Source organism: Aulonocara stuartgranti (assembly GCF_965226115.1).
Source record: "Aulonocara stuartgranti genome assembly, chromosome: 5".
Classification (NCBI taxonomy): Eukaryota; Metazoa; Chordata; class Actinopteri; order Cichliformes; family Cichlidae; genus Aulonocara; species Aulonocara stuartgranti.
In genome coordinates this window covers 26,854,502-26,869,176 of record NC_138943.1, presented here as the reverse complement: position 1 = coordinate 26,869,176, position 14,675 = coordinate 26,854,502, and the positions used below count along the sequence as shown (strand labels likewise).

Genomic DNA, 14,675 nt, shown 5'->3' with positions numbered 1-14,675 from the left:
TCCCACTCTTCACAAACTCAGCAGCCAATGGGAGGGTGCCTCAGCATCCTAAACCCGCCCCCCTCAGACCCGATTACCGAAGTTACAAAATCTAAGGGTCCTGGTCTCTTTGTATCTGGAAATGACTGAGTATTTTTTTACTCGTTCTAGGAGTTTTAAATGGTAGTTGCCCTGCGTTATAATATTAGTTAAGATGGTTTTGTCAATTCATGCCTTCTATGATTGACTAATTTTCTCCAACGTATTGTTCAACATGCCAAAGTAAGAGAAAAGCAGAAAACTGTCAATAAAGGGACATATAACTGATAATGATGATGATTTCCTCCTATTTTTCGCTGTTGAACACATCTGGTGTTGTCCACTTAATAATGATCTTGACTGCGAGAAAGTGAAATGGCTGGTCAATTAGAATAAAGGGGGTGGTGCTGAGTTTCTGCTTCTACTGGGCTTTCCAAATTTTTTTTTTATACCTTGATTAGACAGGACAGTGTGGAAATAGAGGCTGGTTGACTTAAGATAGAGGAAAATGACATGTCAAGCAAGCTCTTTCACACCTGGAACATTTTGGTTATTTGGTATGTGCCTTAACCATGAGGGTATCCCAGCACACTGGTGTTAAGGACACCATCATGTGGAAAGAATGTGTAGTAAAAAAGACTGAAGTGCCAGGCTTGGAACAGGCCAGCTTGATAAGGTATGTATGTACTGTTGGCCTATGCAAGAAGTGTAATTCAGAATAAAACGCAAGTCTTCATATCAGTCATCACCAGATGTCAGATACTAAAAATTATAGTATGTTGATCAAAAAAACTTGCACAAATTCTCTCTTCTTCTCTCTGCTATCTAAAAACCCAGACTCCAGATAGAAATGAGCCTAATTTAGAAATTAACTAGTGTGACACTCGATCCTAATTGATCCCACAAAACCAGTAACCTCATAACTGCTTCACTAGGAGAAATAATGTGTTTCTACAGTGATTCTGATGGCATCCGTAGCAACATTTGGCAAAGTCCTAATGTTCCTAACAGCTCAAGTTGAATCAGAAAAGGATATATGTAAGAGGGAAACTGGGATTTAATGAAGACAAAGCCAAACAAGCAAAATTAGTGATTATTGGGTAACAATGACCTGCTTTCCACAGATTCCGTTACATGTAAATGATTGACAGCCCCACTCGAGCCCAGAGGAACAGGAAGCAGGCTGTATTTTCATTCAAGCTGCAACATAACATGGGGATGTAAATCACATTTCACATAGGTGACTGAAGTTTTTTTTGTAGTCTACACATCTAAATCAATTTGTTGTTGAAATTTAGGCAGCACTGTGGCATGGTATTTAGCACTGTGGCCGCACAGCAAGAAGGTCCTGCGTTCAATTCCACCATCAGGCCGGGGTCTTTCTGTGTGCATGTTCTCACGGTGTTTGCATGGGTTCCCTCCAGGTCCTCCGGCTTCCTCCCACCGTGCAAAGACATGCAGCTTGGGATAGGTTATTTGGATAATCCAAATTGCAACTAGCTGTGAATGTGCGAGTGAATATGAGTGCAAATGGTTGCCTGTCCCTGTGTGTTGGCCCTGCGACAGACTGGCCATGCAAGTAGGCAATGACTCCTATTTAACTTGCCTCTGTTTTCATTTATTTATTGCTACAACGGAAGCTGATGATTTAAACGAGCTTAAATGATTGTGACCAAGAAGGAGAGTGGCATATTATTAAATCTTAACCATTTATTAAGGAATGCACAAAATATAACAGTTGACATACAATCTGAGTATACGTAATTCTTTCGTTTTACAAACATTAGCAACACAATTATGAATACTCTTTTTATAAAGTATAAAATGTACTATAACTGTGAATTTTAAAAGCACCTTCCAACTAATGTTAACACCACCACGACGGGACATGAGGTCACACTGAAACCCACTTCATTTTGCTGTGACATTTGGCAATTGATTGTGCTGATGTAATGAAGGCTACTGTACAAAATGTGTCTTTTATACACTTCGGACCAAAAATGCACTCGTGTGCTTATTCAAGTGAAATCAGACCAGAAAATATTGATACAGCAAAAGATGTACAATGAACCCGACAGGCCTCGCTGATCTATTGCTGAAGGTGATAGCACTGAAACTGCAAATCCACTGCAACTGACTGCAGTTCAATCATACAAGAAATACACTGACTACAGTACTCTTTGCAAATAGCTTGGAAACAACTGCACAAAGAAAAAAAATAAACCTGTTTGTCTTTCTTTTGTTTTCTCTCAAAAGGCACAAGCAATGTTTTGGCTCATAAATAAAATATGGACACAACCCCAAATAATTTTTATGGCAACTGGTAACTTTTCCACACTCAAACGCAGAGCAGTCGAAAATGAAACATGCCACATGGTTTTGTACTACAGCATAATAAAAGCAGGTTTTACAATATTAAAGTCAAAGTATCATCAAAGTGATTAAAAACTTGGATTTAATATTTGATTCTTTTGAAGTGCTCTTTATATTTAACAATCCCCAAGATTCAAAAACAGCTTAATGTAAACCCACGTATAACTGAAGGACACACTGTGTAAACCTGTGAAATAAGAAATACAAACTGAAAGGCAACTTACTTAATCTGAGATAAATGACCTGAAAACTATACAAAATGATCCATTTAGGCACTCAGCACATGGATTGTATTATTAACGCAGTTAATTGCAGTATAAATGTGCTCTGGTGTAAAGAAAATGTGCATGCATCCCTGCCAGCGTCATCTTTTCCCTTAGCTCCTGCACACATGCAGTGTAAAATGGGGGTGGAAAATCCTTATGAGACGAGACGTGATGAGACAACCCTTGAAAATGGGTAAATCCCAGAAACGTAAAATGATACTTTACTGTAAATCCTGAAGCAAAGGTTTACAAATCATTGAGTGACTTATTAAAAAAAACAAACAACAACATTACATCCTGTTATAATTGTGTGCTTCTTCAATGGTCCTGACATGACTAACACAACAATAGTTGTACTCTCATCGTATTTCAGTCTGAAAGGAGAAAATGAGCAAGTGCAACCATACTGTCCTTCAGTAATATACTGTATATTTAAACAAACAAGCAATGAAAGTTGCAATGTGCCTGATCTATGATCATGTAAAAGATTTAAAGCAGATGTTGTTGTGAGAAAAATCTGGAGCTGAAGAGGAAGCAATTAAGAGCCACATAGTTTGATGAAAGGCGTCCTATTCTGTTCCCAGTTTGGCGATCAGTTCATCACAGATCTTGGTGAGCTCTTCAATCTCTTGATTCTGTAAAAGACAGAAAAAAAAATTAGAGTTAAATGTGCTAAAACTTAAACATATAAGCCATTCAGAATTTATGGAGTTAGTGGGACTCTGCAGCTTGTCCTTCTTTTGACGATTTTGCTTTAAGTAAACAGAACATTGCCCTCTAGTGGGCAGTTCAGATCATTGTAAATTAAGTGCATTTAAAATCACTATTCTGCTGGACTGTGTTCTATTTATAGAAGTAAAATAAGGAAAACAGGAAATCATCCCTTTCACTATCTTGAAGATTAACCCAAATAAAAAAGAAGTGACAGGAAACATCAGGATTTGCGTGAAGCAGTGACTAAAAACTTCCAGAAAAAATGACTGCAAACAGCAGTTCATTCAACAGTCAGACACTGGTGCTTAAACTCGTCTTGTTTGACATCTTTTTGCAGAAGAAAATGAAAAGTGTGTTCAGCACACAGACAAGACCCAGTAGAGCTTTCAGTCTTAATTACCTAGGTTTTTCAGCACAATTTTCCATCACTAACACAGTTAAACACAGTCAGATCATTTTAATTAAATTTGCTCTTATCCTACCTTCTGAAGGACAGCTCTTTCAAGTGACTCCACCTTCATCTGCTCCTTTCTCAGGCTTGCGTTTAGGGCCACACTCTCACCGTTTGCCTTGGCACGTACCTGGGCTATGTCCTCACTGGCCCTGTTACAGAAGAAACGATGTCAGACAATGTCAGAATGAGAAATGACGCCTAGCTTTGAAATGTAAATGGAATTTCAGGAGTCAGTATTTGAATAGAAATGAAATCTTGGAAGCCTAAATTGCAGACTTACTTGTCGAGTTTCTCCTCAGCGTGGATTTTGAGGGTTTGATATCGCTGCTCCTCTTGCTTGATCCGCATCAGGTAGTCTTGAGCACACTTCTTTAGCACCTCCTCATTCTGGAGAGACACATGTAAAACAGGTCTAGTCAAGTTATGCGAAGGTGGCCCACACAGCTTCTCATGTGATTCATACTGAGACTCTACTGACCTTCTTAAAGCCCTCCAAGACTCCCTTCATGTTCTCATACCGCCTAAAGAGGTCAGCAAAGGAGCGCTCCACTGAGTTGAGGTCAGCCAGGGCCTGATCTCTCTCTAAGGTCAGCTGTCTCACTGACTTACTACATGACAGGGTCTTCTGCTGCTGCTCATCCTCTGTAAATAAATGAGCCAGAGTATAAAATAAGGGCCAAAAACACACAACAGCTGTGAGACAAAACAGTGTAATGCGATAACACATGAGTGCACATTAAAAATCCAGAATAGACAGTGTAGAAATAATGTTTTATGACAATGCTGTGTTTTTTCCAAAGTAACAAATAAATACAAGATTAATCCCAGGCTAGAGTGGGACTCCTAGCTTTTCTGGTTAGTGGTGGTCCTCAGTTTAAGGTCAGTGCAACAACAACAGAAACATAGAAAACAGGCTATTTATATGGGTATACAGTGTAATGTACTTGGCTTGAAAGTCAACAACAGGTCATGCTGGTGAAAAATGTCAGACAGCAGGTGGAAGTAAAAGGTCGAGCTGATAGCAGCACAGGTCTAAAGTGAAACCTGACACTTTATTTTTTATAGCCGTTGACCAATAAGGCAACCCCCCCCAAAAAAAGACTGAAGCCACTGACTGTGCTGTTCTGTTCCACCACACTGTAACTGTAATACAGCCTTACATATTACCTATAGGCTGTTAAAAACAAATTAAAAAGACTGCAGCCTATTAGACTGTCTATTACACAGTAGGTTGGTATTACACGTGTAGATTATATGCATAGAATGTTAAAAAAAAAAGAAGTAAAAAAACATATACAAAATAAAATGCACGGCTGAAGTGTGCTCAGCTGTTGCATTGCATCCATGCATCTGTTATGATGTACATTATGAATTGAATAGTCTGATGGCGGTTGCGCAAAAACGACGTGTAATGGATACATGATGGTTTCCTTTTTGTATAAATATCCACATAGATCAGAGAAACAAAATGTACATCTGATTTGGGAGTTTGTTTGAAGAAGTCACACAGTTGTTGGAGCAGTAACGTAGTGGATAATAACAAATTCATGGAGAGCAAAATCACCACTAGGTGGCAGCAACTTACCAATCATCTGTGCGACTGTTTTCTCATATTCTGCAACTATTTTCCTGTCAGAATAAAAACCCAAAGCAGTTACTGTCATCTTTGTTTTCACATGTTCAATTGTGTTTAATATAACATAGACAGGAGCACTCAGACAAACAAATGCCTCGTACCTCATTTCCATAACCTCTGCTCGACTTTCTTCATATTTTCTCTTCCATTCATTGACCTCAATCTCTTTAACGATGATCTGTTTAGACAGGAGAGACATAAAATTAAAAACCCAGCTATGATCAAAAATAAACAGTTGAGCATAATAACAACCGGCCCTTTTACCTCTTCTCTGATCAGGGTTAGCACTGCAGCTTTGTCCATCTCACTCAGAGGCACGCTGTCCTGGGACAGGGCTGCTGTGTCAGGGCCCTCATTGCAGGTCAGTTTTGTTGTTGTGGACATCGCACTCTGTGGAAGGAAACATATTGTTTGAGGCTGTTTTGAGGCAAGTAGCTACACTACAATAAATATTACAAAATCTGGTTTGGCCATAAGGTGCAAGTGATGTTATCTTAGACAAATATTGTGATTCATTGAGCAGAAATAGCTATGAATGAGAGCATAGTTGGACCTGTTATTGCTAACCCGAAGAACAGCTGACAATGAAAAACAATCCTGTCATGCTAAAATATTTATACCCCCTTGCTATTGTTCCTATAGTCCACTTACTATATCATCTTTCAGGCTGAAGCTGTCCTTCTCCTCCAGCTGGTCTGCAACCTTTGTCTCAGAACCTTTGACAAGATCAAACACGTAACTCAATAAGAAAAACTACTGTAACTATCCATATCACAGTTTTCAAAAACAATCAAATGCACATGAAGTAAAGAGTTCATACTTACTATTTGTCTAGTTCTGTGCTTTTTGTTTTTTTTTTTTTATTGAAAAGACTGCATGGCTGGTCCTTATGCACAACTGTGGGGAGCAGTATAAATACTGCCCAGTGTAGTATTTATACATTTCTTTTATCCAGGACAGAATACTGCTGAGCATGCCTGGTACATTTTTCTTCCCCTCCCTTAAGCGTGACGCAGTAGTTGTTGAGAAAATTATGTAACCGCATCACCTTCCTCGTTCACATCGTCTTATCAGTTTTATTAATAGAACTTGCTGTGTAAGCATCCTTTCCACTGAGGCTGATTTAAAAGAAAATCTAAGATATTGTGCTTTTTGACTTAAAAACATTGTCCTCAGACGTTACCTTAACTTTTAGCCAAGTTCTATCCAAGCAAAGCCTCCGTTCACTCTATATTACCGTCTTAAATACTTAAATACTCATACTTCTAAACAGAAATAGGCCATGTCTGTACAAATGTCACTGTAGAGCTTACCATCCATTATCACTGGATCACTGCTTAGCTGCTTTTTTGCAGGTGCTTTATTGCATTCTGGCTCCTCTCTCTCCTGCTGGCTGTCTGTTGTCTGTCCCATCATACAAGTGGAGGCCAGTTTCTCCTCATCAGTGGCATGATGAACTCGCTGAGTGATTTCTGGGGTCTGTACCACCACTTCATCCTCATCCTGGACATGGGAGAGCGAGGTATCTGTACATATATCCTGCATCACAGTGGAATTTATTCTATTTATGAGATTCTGAAGCCCCCCCCCCCCCCCCTTCCCAACACACACACACACACACACACACACACACACACAGCCTAAAGGCACTGTTGGTGAATGCGTGGGCACAAAATATCACTTTAGGCACTAGTACTGTGCAAAAGTCCTGACTATGCCTCCAGCATAATGATTGATAACTATTCAGACCAAAAATTTGTCACATTTGGATTCATCACTCAATCAGACCTTTTGGCTCTTTCAGTTTGGTTCTTGTGCAACTTGCCATGCCTCAGCCTTTCTCCCTGTTTCCCAGCTTCTTGGCAGCCACCCTTGTGCTGAGTCCATTTCTAACGAGGATTCAGTGAACTGTAGGTCGATCAACTGAAGCGTCAGATGCATCTCTCGGTTCTCGATTCAGGTCTTTGCTGGAGTCTTGCTGTTTTTTTTAAGAACGTTCATCTGCTGTAGATAGTTTTTTAGGGCAGCTACCTTTTCTTTTTTTCTTCATTTGTCCAGTTTCTTTCATTCTTTTAAGGATAAGCTGCACACCATGATGAAATATGCCAAGTTTGGGGGTAATTGATTGTTGGGACACACTGTGTTGGTGCCAAAATGTTATTTAATCAGTATATTATCATGCTCATTGAACTGTGGTATCTTTGGCATTTTTTGTAGATTCAGTTATAGAAATGAGAACAAATCAAATTTTTTTGTGAAAGACTGCTAGTAACAAAGTTTTCTGTATGCATAGACACAACACTGGTTCATCTACCAGATAAGGTGCATTTTTATGCTTTAATGAGTCATAGGTCAGAATTGTTGTAGTTTTCCATTTTCTCATTAGATTTTGTAAATTTTCTCTTCGACTTTTTGCTTTTAATTTGCTGAAGTTTCACTTTAGTTTCCAGAGTTGATTTGCTTATTTCCATTTAGCTTTTATTGTTTGAAAATGTTTAGTTTTAGTTTAGTTTTTAATACCATGTATTTGTATTTTATTTTAGTTATTTTGCTTTTTGTCCTTCTCACTACCAGTACCATGAAACAATACCTGTAGCTTATTTGGGTGCCACGGGTAGTCCAGAAGGAAGGTTTGCTGTGTCCCCTAGCACAGTCTTAAGTGTGTGGAGGCACTTAAGACTGAGAAGGGCTCTTACATGAGGAGAGATATAGAGGGCCAACGTGGGGGTTAACAGAGACCTCCACGCGTTAGCCAGTTAACAGTACCCTGACTGCTCTTAGGGGCCTGAAGCCATGCCACATTACTGATCATTTGGTCAGAAACATCATCATGAGTGGCCTGATGGAGGTGATTTTCACAGGACTCTGGCACTTCTCCACCCATTCCTCCTTGTACAAAGGAACAGATCCTAGCCCGTTACATGGGCATTTTTTACACGGTATATTTTAGGTCAGCAGCAAGCAGTTCCAGTGAGATAACAATGAAGATCTTCACAATATTGTTAAAGTAAGTTAAGTATTCTGTAGTGACGCCATATCTTCAGGATTTCTCCTGAGGATGATGAAGGTGTTGCTGCTGAGGACAGGTGGAAGCAGGAGACTAATATGTTGACTGCAGAGTGATAAGTCACAATTTTGTCAGCATGCCAAGACAGTACTGCAGAGCTGGAGACACTGCTGATGCTTCTGTGACTCCCTCTCTGTCTCTCGCTCTCACTGTGTGTGTGTGTGTGTGTGTTTGTGTGTGTGTGTGTGTGTGTGTGTGTGTGTGTGTGTGTGTGTGTGTGTGTGTGTGTGTGTGTGTGTGTGTTCAGAGGTGATGGTGGACAGAGCTGCTGAATAATGAACATTGCGGTGTCACTGCAGTAAGGTGAAGCAGTCGCACACACATACACACATCCTCACAAACACTTATATTACCTGATTACACACGTCAAGGACCAAGGACTGGCTTTCATCGTATTTCTCTACTTTACAGGAATTCCTACAAAACAAGCACAAAAAAATAATTCAAGAAGTTACAATCTATAGACTAAACGTGCTGTGACACTTTAATTAACACACACTGTTTCCACAACCATTGAGCTGTGAGCATTTCTCTGCTTTGTTGTTTAGCCAGATATCAAAGAAAGACCAGTGATGCACATACACACATGTAGAATCATAGTGGTGCTGCTAAACATCTGGAGAGCTCACAAGATGTAACATACATCTCTAACATGTGAAATGAAAGTGAGGAAGACATATATTGCCCTCACATGCTTCTTTGTAAGCCGGTCCTGTTGCAGCGCATACCACGATGAGAGTAAAATGCGAAGCAAGCATGCGTGAGAGAAACGTGCATCAGTACTTACAACAGAAAACAGAGAAACTTGACTTGTTCAGATGTCCTGAGGCCAATAGAATAGGACAAAAGCAGAAAAGTTTGCGGGTTGCACGACAGACGAGGGGGAGGAAAGATGAAGGATGAAAGGGATTAAGCAAGTGAAGGAGGGATTTTGATAAGGGAACAAAGAACAAGAGACAAAGGAGAGCAAGTGAGCGACTGGAGGTGCTTGGCTCAGCATTTTTAATAATCAGCAGATAAAGTTTGGCAATAAACACAAGATGCCAACAGACATGGAAAAGCTGAAACTGGTCCAATGGCTACAGCTGTAACAGCACTTTGAGAGTCTGAATATAACACGTTTGAGAACTGTGTGAATATCCAGTGTATCGGTGATAATGTTATGACCTCAGAGCTTCGAGCTCATGGGGCAAGAAAGAAGGTTTTCATGTTTTTGAGACTTACTTGATTGTTCTCTCTTTGTTTTTCTTGGGAATCTGCCTCACTTTCTTCTCCACCTGAGGTTGCCTTGCCTTTTGTTTCTCTCCTTCTTTTACTTTTTTCTCCGGCAGAGACGAGGTACTGGACGTGTCCTCGTTGCTCAGAGATTTTGAAGGTTTAAAAGGGTCCACAGAAACATCAATATTGTCCGGGTCAAAGCTGTAGGAGCTTCTAGGAAGCACTGGAGAGTTATTCACCTTGCTATTGCTACCAAATGGATTGAAGTTTGGGTCATCTGACTGACTGGGATCAAAGTTATATGATCCTGTCTTAAGAATAGGAACATCGTCCAAGTTCAAAGGTGTAGAAGAGTCTGAAACTGGAAGAGAAACTTCCAGATCAGGCTCTGAAACTGGCTCTGGTATAGACTGGGGGACTGGTTCTGGTGGTGGCTGTGAAAGTGTTTCTAACACTGTGGGTTCTGGTTCAGGTTTGCAGGAAGCCTCGGATCCTTTGGGCTTCTGCTTCTTTGTAGCAAGTTTACTGATTGTCTTTTTCCCTCCTAGGTTCTTTGGAGGAGGTCTGCTGGCTGGTCCTTCATCCAGGCCAAACTCCATCATCATGGGCTTAACCTCAGATGATGGATTTGTTGTTTCCGAGTGTGCTTGTGCTGCTGAGCTGGCCTCTCCGAGTGGCTCGAGTCTGGGGAAAGAGCCCGGTTCACACGGTGGGGGAGAGTTTTGGATTTTTGATCCGCCGCTGGTGAATGGGTTAAAGCTCTCATCCAAAAGGTCAAAGTTATATGTGACCTTAGGGACAGGAAGCTCTTCTTCCTCGTTTGTGTTAGCAGCGTTATTCAGCGAGGACTTCATTTTCAGAGACGGAGGTTTGGATTTCCTCGTTTTACTCTTTTGAGTAGGCTCTGCCTCGTTGGACAGGCCATTGTATTGTGCCTCTGGTTGAGCAGGAGGTTTCTCCTCAAGGGGCTCTGGAGCTGAGAGGATTTCAGGTTCACTGCTCAGGATTGAATCTGGTTCTGAGGAAAGAGCAGGACCCAGAGCTGAAGCCAGATCTGGGACTGGATCAGCTGCTAGAAGAGTAGCTGGGACTTGGGATGACTCAGAGGATGGAGCCACTTCCTTCTGTGTGGATAAATCAGCAGCAGGCAAAGAGCCCAAATCTGCTGGAAATTTCACTGTTTGTTCTTCTTCTAGGGTCTGAATGTTTATTTCGAGCGGGCCACCCATGGGGACTGCAGGCTCATCCTGACCCATGTTGTGGCTGAGCAGAGTGTCCTGATCCCTGACAGGAGCAGTCACTATCAGGTTCTCCTCCTGCTCCAACTCTGTGGAAGAAATGAGACCCAAAACACCAGAATTAATCATAAAACCAAAACAAGTCTTAAAAATTAATACACGCTCCTGCTGCCAGTGCTGTTCTCTTTAATAACACGCCAGCTCAGATGTCAGTGATATCTGATTGGCTCTCTGAAAGCAGGTTAGTCACCAGCCAACTGTTCCAATTGCTGCTGTTGCCATGGTAATATGTTACTATGAGGGCCATGACATTTGTACAAACTCATGCATATGAAAATAAAATTAAAAAGGTGGAGTGGTTTATCATGTTGTGTGTGTTTTAGACAGTAGTGATGGTGGCTGCTGTGGCGCAATCATTAGCTCAAGGGAAGATTTTGAGACCACAGCATATTTCAGCACGCCTGTCATACTCGCCGTGTTCATGTAACATTATGTTGCCAGGAAACAAGCAAAGCCTGCCGATACTTCTACCCAGTTCCAGTCGGATGTCGCCAAAGTGTCACTTTTGACTCCTTTAGTACAAATATAAACTCTGTTGGTGGCGCTTGTCATGTCAGGTAGATCTCACTAAGCTGCACTGCCTGTTTCACCAATAACATGAAAATTATCTATCTGATAAAATGTCATATGTGCCTTAAATAGTATAGGCAGTGATCTGTACTTGTAGTGACCCCAGGCAGATGTCAGTCACATCACACTACCAAAAGGTCCTCATTAATACTTAATACATAACCCTAATTAATCCTACTTTTATTGATCTATAGACGCTGTTTGAATCCTAAAGATTAAAGTAATATATTAAGCTACAGTAGTATTAAAAACTGTTGTTATGCAGATCCAAAATTCTCTACACGTGATGGTTTTCGGTTCTTGTAGATCGACTGTGATCTGTACACTTGTAAATAAAGCCCACTGAGTCAGTGTGGAGAAAATTTCCCTGAGATTGCATCTCAGTTACATTGTCAACAGAAAACAGTTTAATAGGTTATAATATAGTAGTGATTCGTTTAACCCCGCTGAGATCAAATTGGGCTTATATGGTCCGTCATCTAAAGTGAGTTGCACACCCATAAAATAGTTATAAACTGTCATCACGCAGATGCTGATGTAGTAATGGAGACTTTGGATGGACACAGGCAAACACTGGCATTAGCATGTTTACTTTCAACGATGTTTCCAGAGATGCTTCAGCTCCTCCCTGCCCGAGATCAAACTTAGAAACAGCTGTAGGGAGAGATGTTTGCAGTTTGAATGGAAACTCCCTCCTCTCTCCACACTTTCTGACCTTTGCAACTTACTCTTTTATAAAATGTTGTTGGAGCTGTTTTACAGGATGGACTTAATCCTACTAAAACCACAACAGCCACACAAATATGAGGACTACTAAAAATCAACTACTAAAAATCAACATGGGCCCAAAGCATGATAGCTTTGGGCCCATGGCTTGCTTTGTGCTCCCTTCATACTGACCTCTGTCAGTGACTACTACAAAGCAGGGCGGGGCTTTAGATGAAGCTTTTGTTGAACCTGTTGAATTCCAGAGCAAAGGCCTTTCCCACACTCTGCTACAGGCTCCTCCTTTTGGTGATTCAAAGGACAAAGTCAAGGCTTCATCACACCCAAAATCGTTCCTCATCTGCAAACCAACTTACATACCAAGCATGCAGAGCATATTTGGCCACCTTCAGGTATTAACCTTAATTATGTTTAATGAAGTGCATTCTGCATTTGACTGCTTGTCTGTACCCCACATCGTAAGTCATTACTCAATCACACAAACGTTCATTTTAGCATTAAAAAAACATTATTTTGTTGACACACTCTAAACACATGTCCCTCTTGTTGACTATGAAGATAAACACAAATGTGACACCTGAGCATTTAGTGAAGCATCTACCCTTGTTTCCATGGCAACCTTGAAGCTACTGCTTTGTGTTGTGCACTCGAACACGCATTTCTTCTCATATGTTGAATATTGTAGAGCTACTGCTGTTAAGATGTTACAGTGGACAGCTTCTCATCATCGCATTTCTGTCTGTCTGCTGTTGGCCTCACCTGTTTTGTCTGCATCAGAGTTGTTGTTCTCCAGCTCTCCTGGGATGGTCGGCGGGGCGCGGACAGGAGTCGCTGCCTCAGGAGTGCCAAAATGACCCTCTGAGTCAGAGCTGTGGTAGTCAGCGAGAGATACATATGAGAGAGAGAAAGATTAAAACATTCAAAACATTAGAAAGGAGCACAGAAGTGATCATATTACAAAAACAGAGAGCACGAGACAGAAAAACTCCTGCTGCCAAAAATAAAAATGAAAGACAAATAAAAATGAAAACCAAACAAAACCAAACAAAAAAAACAGATGCACTATATTGATTCATGGTATCATAATGTACAGATAGTCCCAGGTAAGACCAAGGGTGGAATTTGCCTCTTGTGCTACATAAATAAATACTTTTTAGAAGCATGAAGAGGTGAAAATACAACATCTTGCAACCCCCTGGTGGTAGCATCACCACCTGGGGGTTAATAGTACTACAGAATAACCGGAAATGATTTCTATATTGATTTAGAGCAGGGGTGTTAAACATTAGGCCTGGGACCAGAACTGGCCCAACAAAAACTGCGCATTGTCGGTCTTTGGGAGATGTAAAGGAGGGCAAACAAATTGTTAAAATTAATTTTACTTATAAAAAACTCCTCCATGGAAAATCATAACACAGCAAAGTAATTAAGTAATTGATAAACAATTAAATAAGAGAAAAATTCATGTTTTTTTTTTTTCATTTTCTTTGTTCCTTTTCACAATTACAGGACAGTCAGGGCAACAAGCAACCAGAATTTCTTTCTAAAATTTTAAGCATTCATTGCTTATAATTTAAGGTCAAAGAATTGTGCTGACAGACGTCTTTTCATTTACTACAGCAGCATTTCTTAATGAGCTGAGATGAAATATTGAAAATGTACATGTTTTTCTTATATAAAGATATCTGCAAGTGACAATGCATATTTAAACCTACACTGAAAGGAAGAGCCATTTCACAAGTGACGCATGATGTAAATTAAGTTTGACATCTAGAGGATTCTGAGTAACAAAAATCAAATATAAAAATCACATTTTATTGCAACTTAAATGTGCCACTGTCCCAGCTATTATCCTCTGCTGTTGCATTATGCCTTGGAAAGACTCAGTATTGTCTGAACTGGTGAAGGAGTGAAATACAGATAAAGTGAAAGATGCATAGAGGAAGAGGAAGTGCAAGTAAGCCAGCCCACTATTTCCTGTTACATTGCTAGAATCATGGGGTATGAAGTATGAAACTGTAACATCCAAGCTGTAAATGATGTATTAAATCAGAATATGAACATTAAAACAGAATAAAATGATGTGTGATTTTATAACATTGCATCATTCGATTAGATCTAGCAGTAAGAATTGCTGTTGCTCTGGTTGAATCTAATTTCACAGGATAGTAAACATGGATTTTGTCATTTGATTACTTGATACCCGATGACAGGATATTGTGTCTAGTTGAGTGTGCAAGAGTGGAAACAGTTGTGAGCTTACTTGGAGCAATAGTAAGTATCCATAGTGTCAAAGCAGGTACACGAGGACCTGATAACTTGGGAGCCTGTCGTG

General features: G+C 40.3%; 1 protein-coding gene across 4 annotated transcripts in view; it reads right to left on the bottom strand.

Moving 5' to 3' along the window:
• Positions 1 to 1,708: 1,708 nt before the first annotated feature.
• tacc1 (transforming, acidic coiled-coil containing protein 1) overlaps positions 1,709 to 14,675 on the bottom strand; it is a 30,944-nt gene continuing 17,977 nt past the window's right edge. For 3 of the 4 annotated variants that reach the window (XM_082532154.1, XM_082532153.1, XM_082532151.1), the window contains exons 2-13: positions 13,100 to 13,209; positions 9,753 to 11,073; positions 8,882 to 8,945; positions 6,775 to 7,000; positions 6,113 to 6,177; positions 5,726 to 5,851; positions 5,563 to 5,639; positions 5,411 to 5,454; positions 4,304 to 4,467; positions 4,106 to 4,212; positions 3,854 to 3,974; positions 1,709 to 3,292 (exon numbers count right to left, since the gene is read on the bottom strand). In XM_082532154.1, coding sequence (XP_082388280.1) covers positions 3,227 to 3,292; positions 3,854 to 3,974; positions 4,106 to 4,212; positions 4,304 to 4,467; positions 5,411 to 5,454; positions 5,563 to 5,639; positions 5,726 to 5,851; positions 6,113 to 6,177; positions 6,775 to 7,000; positions 8,882 to 8,945; positions 9,753 to 11,002 — 2,310 coding nt within the window. In that variant the 5' untranslated portion in view covers positions 11,003 to 11,073; positions 13,100 to 13,209 and the 3' untranslated portion in view covers positions 1,709 to 3,226. The remainder of the gene's footprint in view (positions 3,293 to 3,853; positions 3,975 to 4,105; positions 4,213 to 4,303; positions 4,468 to 5,410; positions 5,455 to 5,562; positions 5,640 to 5,725; positions 5,852 to 6,112; positions 6,178 to 6,774; positions 7,001 to 8,881; positions 8,946 to 9,752; positions 11,074 to 13,099; positions 13,210 to 14,675) is intronic. The other variant, XM_082532152.1, reaches the window with a different exon arrangement.